At 36.7% G+C, this 16755-nt stretch overlaps 2 protein-coding genes across 4 annotated transcripts; one reads left to right on the top strand and one right to left on the bottom strand.

The window, feature by feature from the left end:
- Positions 1–556: 556 nt before the first annotated feature.
- hhla2b.1 (HERV-H LTR-associating 2b, tandem duplicate 1) lies at positions 557–5382 on the bottom strand. The gene is made up of 7 exons (XM_089125911.1): positions 5265–5382; positions 4332–4643; positions 3487–3765; positions 2970–3290; positions 1762–1866; positions 1609–1668; positions 557–1528 (listed from the first exon to the last, which is right to left on the bottom strand). The coding sequence occupies exons 1-7, from the start codon at positions 5344–5346 to the stop codon at positions 1446–1448; spliced, it is 1242 nt and encodes a 413-aa protein (XP_088982037.1). The 5' UTR covers positions 5347–5382; the 3' UTR covers positions 557–1445.
- Positions 1936–16462, top strand: LOC120488257 (gamma-aminobutyric acid receptor subunit rho-3). Of its 3 annotated transcripts, XM_039684893.2 has the most exons (12): positions 1936–2045; positions 2184–2216; positions 2417–2474; positions 7127–7937; positions 11016–11128; positions 12275–12342; positions 12977–13200; positions 13278–13360; positions 14050–14187; positions 14307–14459; positions 15323–15516; positions 16073–16462. In XM_039684893.2, the coding sequence occupies exons 4-12, from the start codon at positions 7798–7800 to the stop codon at positions 16373–16375; spliced, it is 1416 nt and encodes a 471-aa protein (XP_039540827.1). In that variant the 5' UTR covers positions 1936–2045; positions 2184–2216; positions 2417–2474; positions 7127–7797; the 3' UTR covers positions 16376–16462. The 3 variants fall into 3 exon arrangements, with proteins under 3 accessions (XP_039540827.1, XP_088982035.1, XP_039540828.2); XM_089125909.1 differs by having other exon boundaries at positions 1992–2216; XM_039684894.2 differs by lacking the exons at positions 1936–2045; positions 2184–2216; positions 2417–2474 and having other exon boundaries at positions 7850–7937; positions 10839–11128.
- Positions 16463–16755: the final 293 nt, after the last annotated feature.

Genomic DNA, 16755 nt, shown 5'->3' on the forward strand with positions numbered 1-16755 from the left:
GAGTACCCAAATCTTCCCAAAACCTTTTGGTCCGCCCACAACATTTTTTTTTGGAAGAATATGAGTATGACGATGACGAAGTCAATGCAAAGTACAGATACTGGTCAAATGTTATAAAAGTTGTAAAGACCAACTTTTATAAGTAAAATTACAGATATATATCCTACTCGTTTTTAAAATGACTCTGAATCTATGCCTGCCTTCCTACCCTCATATCAATATCAAATTTAGTTCTAGAATAAATTAGATTGACGTCATTTTTTTACTGTCCAACTCTGATTAGGCTATTGCTTAGAAATAAAATATACAAAGCTGTTAAGATGTAGACTGATGCATCAATATTACAAATATATGAGCATTTCACATAAAAGTTGATATTCAAAGGTAGCCTTAACTTTTGGCCTTCTCGCCAACATTGTTTGGTTGTGCTTTGACTGCGATATTGGATCTTTCTTTTACTGTCTACTGTCTAATTGTCTACTGCCGATACACAATTTAGATTTTTAACTAGTCAACTTTAAAAAAAAAACGTAACTACAGAACTATTCAAGTAACTTTCTTTTTATTAACCAGCACCACAGTAATCTACAACATGGTGTGAATGTAAAACAAATTACGTATTTGTTAAATACCTTTGCATAAAATATGCATGAATATGAAGGCAAATGTTGTACAAACATATCTTAAACATATAGGCTACACACACTCAGAAATAATATAAAATAAAAATGCTAAATATTTCTTAGCCAAAAAGTAATAAAAGGCTAAATAACACCATAGGCTATTATTAACAGCAAATGCTTTTTAAAAACATGTCGAAAAATCATGTTGAAATATCAAACATTCAGTAGGCTTAGTCTAGTAGTTCATTACAGCTTCTTGCAATACATTGCATTTTTTAACATGTGCATTCACCTCTGCCCGGCGGACACTATGTTGCTGTGGGATAATGATTCATTACAGATTAGACTGTAAAAAGTTAGACTTTGTATCTTTAAAAATACATTCAATATTTACTGTATTTAGAAATCAGTTTCATTTGTGAGATTACCATGGTCAACATAGTAGCATACGCAATTCAAAACGTTTTTTGAGATAAGCACACATAAAAACATGTGTACAATTAGTAAAAATAAAATAGAAGTTCAATACTGGATAGTTTTTATGTCATTATTAGGGTGTATCATTACCAGGCCTACTGTATTTAGACTTTTCCCAAACAACAACAACAACAACAACAACAGCCTTAGCCTGCCCTGTTTCAACCTATACTTAAACTTTACAATAAATAGAATGGACGGTTAACTCCAATATAGTAGCGTAGCCTACACTTACTTTATAGACACAACAAAGCCACTTTCTGAATTTAAAATGGTTTTAGAGATTGCTGCGTGCCATATAGGCGACTGTAAACTAAATAAATAAAATAAATAAAATGTTCCTCATCATGTATTCTCATGCAGTTCTGTTGGCGATCTTTCCGTTAAGCAGGGATCCTCAGATGGAGCTCCACTGTTCGCATCTGTCTCTGTAAAGAATAGAGTGATGATCTGTGAATGTGATGCAGTGAGGAGTATATTTATTAACTGTTACCACAAACACATGCACCTCTGATTGGTTGCATCTCTGCAGCCTCTACGTTGGTTTGACTTGATTTTGAACATCCAACTGGTTTGGGGGAAGATATCATTATTGGACAAAGAATTGAAGTAGTCTATTGATATTTTAAATAAATATTTTTGAGATTCTGGTAATGCATACCTTTACATTTTATAGTCACTATTGCTGCGACTGCAGAGACTGCAAGGCTTGTGATGACAGTAGCGGGAATCCACCACCGGGTGGAGCTCTCGGGCTGTCTTCTAGCTGAAACTTAGTCAACGAAAAAAAAAAAAACGTTCTTAGTTAAATATTTAAATCAAACATAAGTGCTGATTATTTTGTCTTCAAGAAAGAACAATGAAATTTTAACATCAAATCTCTGTTTAGCTGAAAACAATAATCCACAAAAAGGATGTGAGTTCAAGAGAGTGGCCACCATTGCGGTAAAATCATTGTTTACATATTCGAGTAGCTTAGTTTGACTTCTTATGCAGTATATGTTTTAAAATGTATGTTTTAATATGTAGGATAAATAATTATTTTTTAAAACTATGATCATATTGGTTTATTTTCTTTTACAGATGGAGGCCTATCAGCATCACAATTAACTAAACGTGTGTGGTGAATTTTATCATTTATGAAAACAACAACAACAAAACAATTTCTGACCATTTCGAAAATGTAGGGTTAGGGTCCTCGTCAAAATGTTTAGAACAAAAGATGTTTTCATTTGAATTTTGTTTTAATTGAAGTAATGGTTCTTCAAGTAATGAAGTAATCACTTTTCATTCTGTTTTGTAATGTCTTTTAACAGATAATTAAGCCACTTCCTTACTGACATCATCAAGCAGGAAGTGACATCACGAGCATTTGTAAGTACATTCACAAGCCTTTGATTAATTTTCTGTGTGGTGTCAGTTGGTTTGTCTCACTCTAGAAATATTAAGAATACTATCAAAATGTTAAAAGTTAAACAAGGTGAAACTCTAATGTAAACTTGCTCACAGTCACCCACTGAGCAGTGACAATGTTCATCTTTTTATTTTCATCATTTCATTTTCAATAATCGAGTTATGATTAACAAAGTGTAGGCACCCAAGCTTGACAGGTGAAAGTCAGATATACTCTAATAAAAAAAAATCATTTTCTGAAATTGCAACATTTCTTAAGGAACAGAGCTTAAAGGTGACGTAATACAACATGAGCAAGCCTTTTATAAAAGAGCAACAATTTCATTATTTGTATGAATTTGTATGAAATGTCAAATGGTTACAAATTATGAGAGTGTGTTGGATTTCAGAGTAAGAAATATGGTGTTATTTGTGAAAATAAATTATTAAAATGAGAAGCATAGAGTGAGATCTCACCAGTCGACTCTATGATGTTGACTCTAATACGGACCTCATGCTTGGTCCGGAGAGCAGAGAGGATGCAGGTGTAGAGCCCAGCGTCCTCCAGTCTCAGCGGGATGAGTAACTGCAGTGACCCGTCCCCACCCTGAGCCCTGGGGGTCACCAGTCGCACCCTCTCCTTCCAAACGCTGGAGCTCAGCTGTGTGAGGCTGTCATAGGTGTAGATGGTTGAGGACTCGTGTCCTTTGGTGAAGGACCATGTCAGTGTGAAGTTCTGCAAGTTCCATGGAGCCGTGCAAGATATTTTTAAGTCCTGACCTTCGATGCTAGATATTTCTGTTTAATTGGAAATTGGTTATTATTCTAACTTGGTGCATTTTAAGATGTGGGAGATACACTATCTCTTATTTGGATGTAATTGTTTGGTCGGCTATGGAAATATTTGGTGATGCAATTTCACGTAATAATAATAATGATGATGAAATGCCGTGCAACATGTCCAGGCATTTATGAATTTACTCTGAGATCAAACCTTTCTCCTGCAGTGATGTCCTCCATGTCTCAGACCTGTAGAATGATTGGACGAGGCAGATGTAGGTCAGATCTTCCAGCTTCCTGATCTTGCTCTCCACCGAGTACCGGCCTTGTTTGTCGGCCGTTTTGCGTGCGAAGGTTTGGAGGGCGTCAGGCTGAACGGCTGGCTCTGTGTACAAGGTTACACGGGGAGCTGGGTAGACGTCTCGGGTGGAGCATATGACTTCCTCGAAACCACTGAGACGTGTCGTCTCGAGGCTCACTGAGTGGATAGGGGCTGGAATGACAGATATTTGATGTTGTTGTTTATGGTGTAGTTATCATTTTTAAGTCTCGTATGATTGCTGTGGCATAAATTAGGAACATTTTAATGTTATTTTTTATTTCTGATTACCTTTTTTGAAGTCCCCCTGTAGTGAAAATCCAGAAACCAGAAACACTTCCTGTTTCAGTTTGTAACTGTTTTCTTTATTTCACATGTAAAGAAATCATCTTAAAGATGTTTGTTTAACTTTTTGATTCAGTTTTAAATGTTCTGTTGGTTGTATTTATCCCAGCTTTTATGTAGTGTTAAAAAACTGAAACAGGAAGTGCTTCTGGACCAGTGTTGTTTACATCTTGTGAAATGGTCTATATATATATATATATATATATATATATATATAAAGTAACCTCTTGTGGTTAAAAGTGCCTTGGTGATAAAAAAGTAAAAATGCCCTTTTGTCCCCTATTCAAGAAAGGTGCCATTATCAAATTGTCACAGTTGGGTGGTGGTAAAACAATTGTATATATCGTTTTATTTATGATAGCTAAACTCTTGAACATAAACTTGTGATAGCCCACCTTCTACCTTGACAATGATGAATTGCTCACTGGTTTTTCGACTGCTGGTGACAAGACACCTGTACTTCCCCCTGTCCCGTGGGCCGCTCTTCTGGATATGAACAGATGCATTACCAGAGGAAATCACTTCAGTGAATAGTGACGTCCTGTTGTTGGAGTGTTGATCAGCAGGCTGCTCTAACAGACCGCTCCCCTGTTTATAACTGTGGATCATGACATTCTGTCTGAACCAGTATATGATCTCATCTCCAACTGCTTCAAAGACACATGGTAGGACACAATCTTCCGAGAACATGCAGGTTACCTGGACATCTAGAGTTGTGGCGAAGAGGAAAATGACAGGTTTTACACTAATTACTGTAAAAGAAAGTGATTTCTTATAAGGAAGTCAAGATATGAAATACTTCAGTCACTCTGAAAGGATAAGTTATACTCTATATAATACGGATCATATACCTAATTATCATATTCATGGATCTGTTCTTGTTTCCTGAGTCGCTCTGAGTGCATTTTGAGATCTACAAACTGACCTGAAAATATTTAGGTCGTAGTTCTGGAAAGCTGGTTTTCCAAGTGACCGATAAACATCAGACAATTAATCAGGCCAATGTTTTGGTTGTCAGACAGTTTTCTAGGACGTGCTGCTTGGTTCGATTTTTGCAATAATGTCTTTTCGAGTCATTTAAATGTTGTTTTTACAAAATATAACAAATGGTCACGGATGAAAAATGCTGTGCTGAAAAGACGCTGTGCTCAATTTCTTTTAGCTCAGCACATTGATTCTTGTGGTCATATTTTAAAGCATGTAATGACTTCATGGTGTGTCTGAGACGATGAATTGTTCAATTAAACCAGGGATTCTTATGAAAAATGTTCTTGAGAAGCTGCACTGTTGGCCTACAGAAGTGAGTCTTGTAGTAATAGGAATATTACCTGGAGTTTTCGCAGATGTATCAGCAATAATCCACAACAATAGCAAACAAGTCCAAGAATGTGCTGCTGCCATCGCTCTCATTTTTAAGGCTTAAACTAAATGAATGCACTCTTCATCACCTGTATATAAACAATAAATCATTATTAACCAGATAACTATTACTTCCTGGTGGCATATCAGAAGGATTGGAATTTTTAATAAATTTATCTGATGTAGCCAAATGTTTAACTCAGAGAACACCAGCATAAGTTCAGAGTTTTGTGTGATATTTGAAGAAGTTTATATATAATGAGTTTGACGTTACCCTTTTTTCAATGACATTTAGCATTAAGTTTTTATTTTGTGTGAAATCTGTCGATTACATTCTTTCTTTTGTGCAGATCATTGATTACTAATGATAACAGCGCATTTGAAGACAGAAATTTGCCATATACTAAGAAATTTCATTCTACGAAACAACTCACACACCTCTGTATAAGGAGCACACAAACCAGAAGATATAATTATTCACTCTACAAAGACACTTAAACAAATCTCCAAAGCATATAGTAGATGATAATAAAACTGATTCTCATTATTAGTTAATTAAAAGTAATTATTCTCTTTTAGGCTTATTATGTGTTGTGGTTATGATTGAAAAGGCAGACTCACGTGTGTGTGTGTGTTTTGATTGTGGATGGAAGTCTCTTCTCTGAAGGTGAACTAGACTAGACTGACTTGTTTATTTTAGGAACACACACGTATCACCATAGGCCTGACACTTTAGGGCTGTTACATGAATGGGTGGAGTTTTAGATTAAGTTTATTTGTATTATTTTGTATGTATAATTTCTGTTGGATCAATTTAGGCTTTCAAACTTTAATATATGCAACATTTAAAGACTTTTAAAGAACTGTTTATCTTTTATTGTTTTTAACCTGTAGCACTTTGAGATCCTTGGATGAAAAGTGCGTTATAAATTAAACGTATTATTATTATTATTATTTATTTTAAGTTAGTTAACCTAAGTTCGTAATTAGGTTCATTTTAGTTAGTAAAAACCTGAACCCAAACTTTCAAACGGTAGTGTACATCTTATGAAACTTTCACAATATTTAATGATTATAACGTGATTTCACTTGTTGGGCGCTACAGGTAAATAGAGTAAAATTAACAATATTCTAATGAAATATGTGAACACTCATTATTGCAATATTTGATGTTTTGTAAGTTACCTCCAAAACATGCTAATGTAAAAAATAGGCATCATATACAGTACATTATACATTGGGCTCCACAAATATTTATTGGTAGCCCATATGGGTTGGTAATCTTCCAATATTTGCACAAAAAAGTAAAAACATTGCTGGGTGCAATGAGAATAACATCGTGAGACATACTCATTCGTAAGGGTCGATCGTCTTTTTTATTACAGGAAGTGATTTCTCTCTTTTTTCTTCGCTAAGCGCACATCCCTCATGTGATATGGTTAGCTAACCAGTCAAAGTCAATGCAGATACAGTATCTGTGATGATGTCTCCGGTGCGTAATCCACCAGATTAGGCAATGCACTGGGATTACTGGACACAGGGAGTCCACAGGGACATTGGTTTATGATTTTTTTTCTCTTTGTATCTGTCCATCATATGATCTTGCACTCTCTCCCATCCCCCTCTCTCTATGCTTCTGTAATGTAATTGATTGTGTAAATGTGATTTGATTGGTTAGCCCCTGAGCTTTTTATAATAATAACTAATGATGGAATGTGCTTGAAACTAGAGCATCAGGTGATGCCAGAGCGCAGTTCTACAAAACAGAGCAACACAGATTCAATGTTTTAACCACCTTTAAAAGTTCATTTGCTGTGATATCTATTCTTAGGTGTCTAATCTGACGATTTGAAGATCTTTTCTGGATTACATTACAAGTGGACGAGGACAGGATTACATCAATTTACGTATTTGCAACTTCTCACTCTGATGATAAGTTCCTCTAATTGTCTTTGATTTGTTCGTTGTTTGGTTTCCACCTCTCAGGATCAGTGTATGAAGGGCATGAGTGGACAGGTATGAGATGCTTATCTTCAACAGAGACAGAACAAAGCAATAACGCCTGGCACGAGGAAATCCCGATTAGAGATGGTCCCAGCCCACTGTGTAGGTTAAGGGTAGATCCACCAGCTAGATAAGAGGATTTGATAGGAATTAATGCCAGTCTTTTTATTACCGTTAAGAATACATTCCCATTGATTTATGTTTGGGTGACAAAGCACCACCGAGTCAATCAGCTGAAGTATGCGGAATAGATGCTGACGATCCAACAAGCTAGTTTCACGTTTACATTTATTCTGGGAGACGTGTGAACATCTTGAGAGGTCATCAGGACTACCGTACCGTTTCCCAGCGCCCTCTCAGTTGAGGTTTGCTGGGGATGGCCAGGACTCAGGAACCGTCCTGCCTTGGCTCCGTCACCGTGGAAGATTTCTGGACCCTTGCTACAGGACCAAGAGCCCTAGAAGAAAAAGAACAAGTATTCCATCATCGTATTTGGCCATGAAGTTATTCCTGCTGACCTTCAGGCTGTTGTGCCTTGCTTGTCTCTGGCCCGTCACCCTGCTCAACAACCCCTACCCTAACCGGAAGAAAAACAAGGATGTTTACTTGGTTGAGCACGCCAAACAGCGATTCAGAGGGTGAGTCGTGAATATTTAAACTCTTTTGCTTGTTTGGGGTCAGTATGTTACACTTAATTTTAAGGTATGTGTGTTACAGTGTAATTACACATTTAAGTATGAAGTCATAAGTAGGCTATTAACTGTGTATTTGAGCCCGTTCTCATCCCAAGGCGTCATATATGACGCTTTTGCCAAAGTGTAGACATCCAATGTACACGGCACCCTTTAGCGTCAATATGAGACGCAGATATATATGGCGCAAAAGGCGCCTCCTAGTGGTCTTACCCTAACCCTACCCCATACCTAAACCTACCATAACCGAAGCATCTCATTTGACGCTAAAGGGTGCCATCTGCATTGGATGTCTACGCTTTGGCAAAAGTGTCGTATATGATGCCTTGGGATGAGAATGCGTTGTGTATTTACTATATAAGTAAAGTTAGGATTAGGGTGTTATGGTTAGTTGCATGTAATTTAAAATAATTACTATTGCATCATGATGGTAACATGGAACAAGGACACTAAAATAAAATGTTTTATTTTATATATAGTATTACTGAATACTTTGTTCAGAAAGGATGCATTAAACTGATCAAAAGTGACAGGAAAGAAATTACTATTTCTACTAAAAATGCTATTTCAATTCAATCTGGTTCTTTTCGAAAATTCTGTTCCTCAAAAGCTTCTAAAAACAGAATCATGGTTTCCACAAAAATATTAAGCAACACTGTAGCATTTACTACTGTAAAGTTAAAAGGGGGTGTGAGTGAGTGGAGGCAGGGCTAATTTGCATAGTCATGGTTTCACGTATATTAAATAATGCCAAGGTGTGGAGTTACACTCAAGCTGTTTGAAGGCATAAAGAAAAATATTTTACACAGGAAAAACAGTTATCTCATCATGTCAAAGATGAGTTTTAAGAGAGACAATTATTGACTACATGGGGACTTTAATTTTAGTTAAAGTTTTTCAAAAATATGTCTATATTGTTTTTTTATAAGTGTGCATTTATTTGTTTTAGTTGATTTAGTTTTTATTTATTTTAGTTTTTAATTTACAGCCTTGGCATTTATCTGAAATAAAATACATTTCAGTTAATATTTATTTAGTTTGTATTAAGTAGTTTTTTTTTTTAGTTTTGTTTAACAATAATAACCCTGAATTGAGACAAATGCAGAACGCATAAAAAGGGTAGAAAAGAGTTATAAAGGATCAGATGCTGATAGTTCCATGGATCATTAAATTTCCTCTTTACTACGTGTCTAAATGAGAAATAAAGTGAGGTTTTAATCCATTGTTGGTGGTTTCTATGTTACCACCGCGTAATGAGTCACATAACCTCAAGAGTGCCAGTATTCTTTCACTCTGTAATTAAAACCATCCTGGTGCCATCATCTGTTTTTTTGGAGAGCAGCCAAAGTTCTGTTTGGCATTAAAATCACGCCTGCAGATTCCCTAAAAAGCCTGTGTTTTTACAGTGTCAGCCAGGTTTTCCAGGTACAGCTTTTGTTAATGCATAATGTGTCATTTCATTGAATAATTATAAAAGCCATTAGAAATAGATTAATAAGAGGTTAATAGGATACATTTTCTAGGGCATTTCCCTCTTAGTCTCTCTCCATCCAAGAGAGTTTTTCAAATTTCGAGGTGAAAAAATGTATAGGATAATTATGTTTCATATTGTTGTAATTTTAATCACAGCGGTGTAGAGCAATCTCGCAGCATGCATTGTGTCATTAGTGCTGCTGTGTTTTTGTAAGGCTGATTGCGTAATGAGTCTATCACGTCGTCATTAGTGGTTGTATGCTGTATTCACTTTGAGGTTTAATTTTGTAATTGCTCTTCGGTGTGCAATTAACTTTGCCATGGAATGAGCACAGCGTGATTGACAGTATTTGGGGTTTCAATTACAGCACTCAGATGAAGATGAAGTCTATGTAGGGAAACATTGTACGTGTTTGACTGACCTTCAGTTTCTGCCGGGTTTTTGTTCATGTCTCATCTCTTAAAGGGATAGTTCACTTTGAAATTAATTTTTGGTATGTTTAGCTTAACCTCGAGGGCATCCAAGATGTAGGTGTCTTTGTTTCCGCAGTAGTTTCAATTTTGATATTTTTAGGTCAAACCGTTCTTGTCTGTCAGTCATATAATGGAGGTCTATGGTCACCACCTCAAAGAGCATGCATAGAGAAGTTCAAATTAAACATGATTTAATGACTCGTAAATGTAAGTACACATTGATGGCCTAAGACACGAAACGAGCGGTTTGTGGGAGAAAACGAACAGTATTTATATCGTTTTACCTCTTGTAACCACATCTACGTCCAAGAGGTCTGAGAGCATGGGCACTTCTGTCTGCGGAAGCGCCGGAAGTGATCTCTCGCGCGGTTGCGAAAAAAATTCAATGTTGTCTGTTGCGTTGTATATTGAAATCGCCTTCTATTGCGATTTTCTGTATATCTAATCTAAATAGGTTTAGAATAGATCTTCAAAGGTAACACTTCCGAAATATCTGTGTAAACAATGAGTGACATACACACACGAGAGATCGCTTCCAGCGCTTTCCGGCGCTTGCGCAGACCGAAGCACCCGTGCCCTCAGATCACTTGGACGTGGCTGTGGTTACAAGAGGTAAAAACGAGGTGCTCTTTGAGGTGGTGACCATAGACCATAGATTATATGACAGACAAGAACGGTTTGACCTAAAAATATCAAAATTAAAGATGCCTAGAGGTAAGCTAAAACATACCAAAAATTAATTTAAAAGTGAACTATCCCTTTAAGGCTCAGAAAATAGTTTCTTTGGAAGCGCTTCAAATCACAGTTCATTTTCACAACCTGGCTCTCATGCCATTGTAAAACAAGCTGCTCTTTATAAATCATCCCTTTAATGGCTGAGTAATTCTCTTCAAATTACAGATGCTGGAGCACAGAGGCAGATGTTTGATGGTCACATTCTTGGTGGAAATAAAACATCCAACTGTTTTATTTTTCTGTAATGCAAAGGCCCGGAATAATATTCCTGTTTTTTTTAAATAACTACTGAAGTGCAATAATGGCTTGTTTTTCTTCTGACCCTTTTTCTCATTCTTTCAGCCGGATTGACTACAAATTAAAGCGAAAGGACAGCACCAAGTCCCTCCTCATCAAAACGGAACAGCTGCTAAGGATCGAAGACCAAGACTTTGCCATGAGACCTGGATTTGGAGGTCAGGATGAACTGTTTATTTGCTCCAATTGTTAATCACCATCACAACCCTGAAAATCACAATTAGAGTGTTCTTTTTACTAAATCTGATTAAAAATGGGCTGTACCATTTTGCCGTGTCAGAGGGCAGAACGAGGCGGTGTTACCATCTCTCTATTCGAGGGAAAGCGGCCAGAGGTGACGTTGACAGAGCGAGTGTGGTCCTCCTAAATTCAAACATGACCCAGATTATGCAAAACACAAATTAGACAATGGGTGTTGTTGAGGACACAGATGTGCTTTGGAGGACAGTAATCTGGATTACATCCTAGGCCTGTTAAAACAGATGGAAAAGTGCTAATGTTATCATTTTTACACATATTTGAATACAATGCAATTTATGAAATATTATAGCTGCTTAATATTTGAAATTACAATCAAATTTTTTACATGTGCTTAAGTATAGGTTAGTCAACAGACCTAAATAAGTGTAGCCTACTTCTTTAAAGCATGACAATAGATTATTAAAACACAGTGATTTAAAATGTACCTTAAAGTAACACTTTAATCTGACAGTGACATTATTACAAAGAGCACTTTTTAATACTGACAAGTGAATTAAGTAATATACTTAATTCACAACTCATCTAATTAATAAGTGTGTTCAACAATTCAGTACAATTAAGCACACTACTTTTTAACAAGGGCCAATAAGGTCTCATCCAAACCTTAAATAGTATTAAAACATATTAAACTATTCTTATAAATGCATACATGTTAACATATTAACTAATGCACATGACTAATAGAAATTAAATCAGTGGCAATGTACATGTAAGCATAAATAATTGTATTGCTTCCTTTCAACCAGCAGGGTGGCGCTCTAATCTGCCAGAAGAGATGTTTAGATAAAAGAGTAGTTTATTGGAGTGTAGGCTATCTTTCACATGATTAAAGAAGATCAAGAGGTGGAACCAGACTTTGAATGGCGTCCTTCAGTCAGTAACCACTGCTAATTAATGATGGGACAAATAGGATTAGTAACATTTTGAGCTCCATATGCTCTCTCTGTAGGAGCAAAGGAGGCAGATTCTCCCTAAGTTGATATCAAAGGCATTGCTGTTGTCCTGAACCAATATGCAAATGTATTGTGTCTTCTGCTCGGCAGGATCTGCCATCCCCGTGGGCATTGATGTGCAGGTGGAGAGTATAGACAGCATCTCTGAAGTAAACATGGTAAAAGTGCATATTCTCTTTGTATTTAATAGAGCAATGTTCTGGATCCGTAATGGTTCCTTTAATGAATCTTTTAGTACATATATTCAATAAATATTTGGAACAAAGACATTATGACATAATTTAAATAATAAATACATATAAAACAGTTCTTGAAAGTGATTGCAAAGACTTTAAACATAAAAACTGCATGACTACGCAAAACTAAAAATATATCTTTAACAACACTGTCATGTGAACATCCAAATGTTTAAGCTGCATGAGTTTGATTCACCAGAATAGACCCACTTATAAGACTAATTCATTCGGGAATCGAATTACAAGTTGGGCTGCATGCTTTTAATTCACTAAAAAGAAAACTCGTATGAGTCAATCCATTAATCGAGCTGAACATCATATTGCTTGAATAAAAGTTTCTAATAAAATGTATTCTTCGCAAACTTGTTCCATATTTAAAAAATGTATACCATTTTGCCCTGTAGAAAGCAGGCCTTCAGCTTCTCATAAAGGTCTTCTTGGTAAATGTCAAAAACTTTCATTTGCACCAAAATGCCAGTCACTACCCTGCACTGTTGCTCGTAATAAGTTGTCATGTTTGTCTATAAGGTCAGTAAAATGTAAAGGTCTCTCTCAGGACTTCACGATGACCCTGTACCTGAGGCATTATTGGAAGGATGAACGCTTGGCGTTTCCCTCCAGTAACAATCTGAGCCGCACATTCGATGGTCGGCTGGTGAATAAGATCTGGAAGCCTGATGTCTTTTTCGTCCATTCCAAGCGCTCCTTCATTCATGATACCACCATGGAGAACATAATGCTGAGGGTTTACCCAGACGGCAACATCCTTTACAGCGTCAGGTAGAAGCCAAATCCCCTGCTGATTCATTTCCTTCATATGTAAATGTTGTATTAATGGAATATTCTCTTTGTTGTAGGATCACAGTTACTTCTCTGTGCTCAATGGACTTCAGTAGATTCCCGTTGGACACTCAGAATTGTTCCCTGGAACTGGAAAGCTGTGCGTGTCCACCTAGAAGGAGTCCCACCTTCATTGTTTTTTAGTTGATTGTATTTTACTGGTTGGGATGGGAAAATGTGACCGTCGTGGATCATTTCATTAAAGGAATGTGAAGAATTACCATTTTAAACATTGTAGTTACAGAAAAAGTGCTTGCATTTAAAGTACGTGGAGTAATGCAATGAATGTTGAAATATGCGAACGTATAGCAAGAGGTCTAAACATTATATATTGGCATGAGACTAGTGTGGCGAAACTAGGATGAGGACAAAGGATAAGACCTGACCAAGAAGAATGAAAACAGGGCAACTGACTAACAACACAATCAGGGAATGAGACAAACACAGGAAACAGGAACTGAACCAAATACAAACCAAAAGTCTAGAAAACAAGAGCACAGACACCGAATACATTACAGCTAGTAATACATTTAAATAGCTATTTAGCTATTGGTTAACTTTATCCAGCCTGGTTTAAACCTGTGGATGAAGTTCATTTTAAGTGCCTTGCTACAACTTTTGTCTGTAGAAACCAGCTTTACTCCACAAATGCCGTTGCTAGATGTTAATAATTTGAATCTAGAAAATTTCTCTTCATATTCTCCATGTATTTAAGCATGAATTAATCAGACGCACACTCTCTTTTACGCCTTTTTTATCTTACGGCTTCCGCTCTTCTGTCCCGTTCAGATGCATATAATGAGAACGACCTCATGTTGTACTGGAAAAATGGCAATGACTCTCTAAGGACAGATGAAATTGCCCTCTCTCAGTTCTTCATCGAAGAGTTCCACCCTTCACACGGTCTGGCCTTGTACAGCAGCACAGGTAAGAGGCTCTTTTCATTTCTCTCTCTCCTTCTATGTATCCATGCTACGACAAATCTTTGTTCTTGCTAGTAATATATCAGTAGGCCATTAATTACAAGATTTACACGTGTTTGTCAGGCTGGTACAACAGGCTCTACATCAACTTCATCCTCAGAAGGCACATATTCTTCTTCATGCTGCAAACGTATTTTCCCACAATGCTGATGGTGGTGCTGTCCTGGGTGTCTTTTTGGATCGACAGGCGGGCGGTACCGGCCCGTGTTTCACTTGGTGCGTAACACCTGTCAACACACTTGCACTTGGCTAAATGTTTATCTTATAAATGATCTCTCGTCTTGTAGTTCATTCACTCTTGTAGTGTCTGACATTGAGCCTTAGACTGAGTCCAGTGTGATGAACGTTTTGCTCATAGTTGCTTAACTAAGTTGGAAAGTTTTTCCGAAGATGAAAAGAAACAAGGCCGCACAGTGTGATTTTGCCAAGCAGGGCTTGGTTCTTGATCAAAATCACCTCAACCGATCATAGGCCAATTTGTCAGACATTTTGTTAATTTCTTATGGTTATAGCATACAGTAGGTTTACTGATAATACTGATTTGTGGCTTCTAAAATTTCGAAGGGGCTTGGTTTGATTACAAAATGCAGTTTCCGGTCTTATTTATAACCTACTATGTGTGAATGCAACTGTAGCTCCACCCACCAAATCTCATTGATCCAAAATCCTGCTAAACTTGTTCTGATTAGGTGTGGTTGTTTGGCAGTAATTATAATTATTATTATTTTTATCTTGTCGTTGGTAATGTAACTCTAGACTAGTCCTAAAATCTTATTGTATAGGAGGAATCAACAAAAATGTTGATCAAGAAAGCACTGCATTTTGTAACAGTAAAAGTTCTGCCATATTAGCAAAATTAGTTGGGCAAAAAAGGTCCATTGTCTATAATTGTCAATAGTGTAGCCTTGAACCCCGTTGCAAAATATGCCTGGGGAAATCTTTTACCGTCACGCAAAATTCGAAAATTCACCTGAACAATGAAATGTAACTGTACCTTAACACTGCATCAGAGTACAGTACAATTTATTTTATTTATTTTTTAACAAAAATGTGTATCTCTGCATGTGTGTTCAATCCAGGAATCACTACAGTGTTGACTATGTCCACCATAATTACGGGAGTGTCAGCGTCCATGCCTCAGGTATCATATGTGAAAGCGGTGGACATCTATTTGTGGACCAGCTTCCTGTTTGTGTTTCTGTCCGTCATCGAGTACGCAGCTGTCAACTATTTCACCACCAAGGAGGAAATGAAGAAACTCAAACAATTAAAGGTCAAAGTTTCCTTAAAGATACTGAGATTCTCAGTTCATTGACTTTGGGTTTGATAAAAATAGATATTTTCAATTTTATGATGCAGTTCATAAACTTCAGTTTTTAAATAAGCCTTGAAAGACTTGACTAGTTGGATCGTGTGCGTTTAATTATTAGGTGATAGCTAAAGTCTGCATGGCTATGGCCCTCCAGGAGGTTTTGAACCCCTTCCTCAAAGGGATAATTCAGCATATTACAGCATAAAAAATGATTCAAGAATCTTATATTTTTTTATCTACATTGTCAAGTCCCGAATGCAAAAATAAATAAATAAAGTCCATGTAATGCATGCGTTATATTTTAAAACTCAAGTCATACAACACATTTGCTGCTCTCAAATAATGGCGCTTGTGGATCAAAATAACATCAAACATCATTGGTATTTGATTATCAAACATTGTCAAACCTGCCATTTTTTTAATCTCTTGAACTTCCATAATATATGAAATATATTGTACTTTAAAAGATCTTACTGTGTAAATTCCAGAAAAAGTGAATTGTTTTTGTCTCCTACAGCTCACAGACTACGATGCATCTCAAGCGATGGCATTCGACGGATGTTTCCATGACCAGGACATAGAGCTCAGCGCATTTCCTCGGCTGTCTGACCTAAACATGGACACGTGCGTGTCCTCACGCAACTCCACAACACCTGACCTCCCTCCAATCCTGGGCACGCGCCTCCGTCGACGGCGTTCCATCCGCCAAAGTGTCAACCATATCATGAACAACAGTTACAAGATAGACTCCTATTCAAGAATATTATTTCCTTTAGCATACTTTCTCTTCAATATCATCTACTGGAGCATATACTCCTGAGCGAGAGAAAACTGGCCTGCTCAGGGTTTACAAGACTGTCGTACACTTGATGTGTGATCACATGCCACAGTGATAGAATTCACACTCGCACACACTCAAAAACTGTATCACAGGGCGAAAAAAGTATAATAAATTATTTATTATGTTAGAATGTCAGATTCCTAACTCTTTCTAAAATATATGAATATAAAAAATATATTTTGCAAAAGCGAAATTAACACTACAGTAATTGCTACAAAACAATTATCAAAACATAATACATGTAAATCACATTACTATACTTTGGCTTAACAGAACCCCTTCTGCTACTCAAAGACAATTTGAGACAACAGAACATTTGATTACATCTAACATTTTCAGATTTCTTATGTGAGGATTAC

This window comes from Pimephales promelas, chromosome 22, assembly GCF_988280905.1.
Source record: "Pimephales promelas chromosome 22, fPimPro1.hap1.1, whole genome shotgun sequence".
Classification (NCBI taxonomy): domain Eukaryota; kingdom Metazoa; phylum Chordata; class Actinopteri; order Cypriniformes; family Leuciscidae; genus Pimephales; species Pimephales promelas.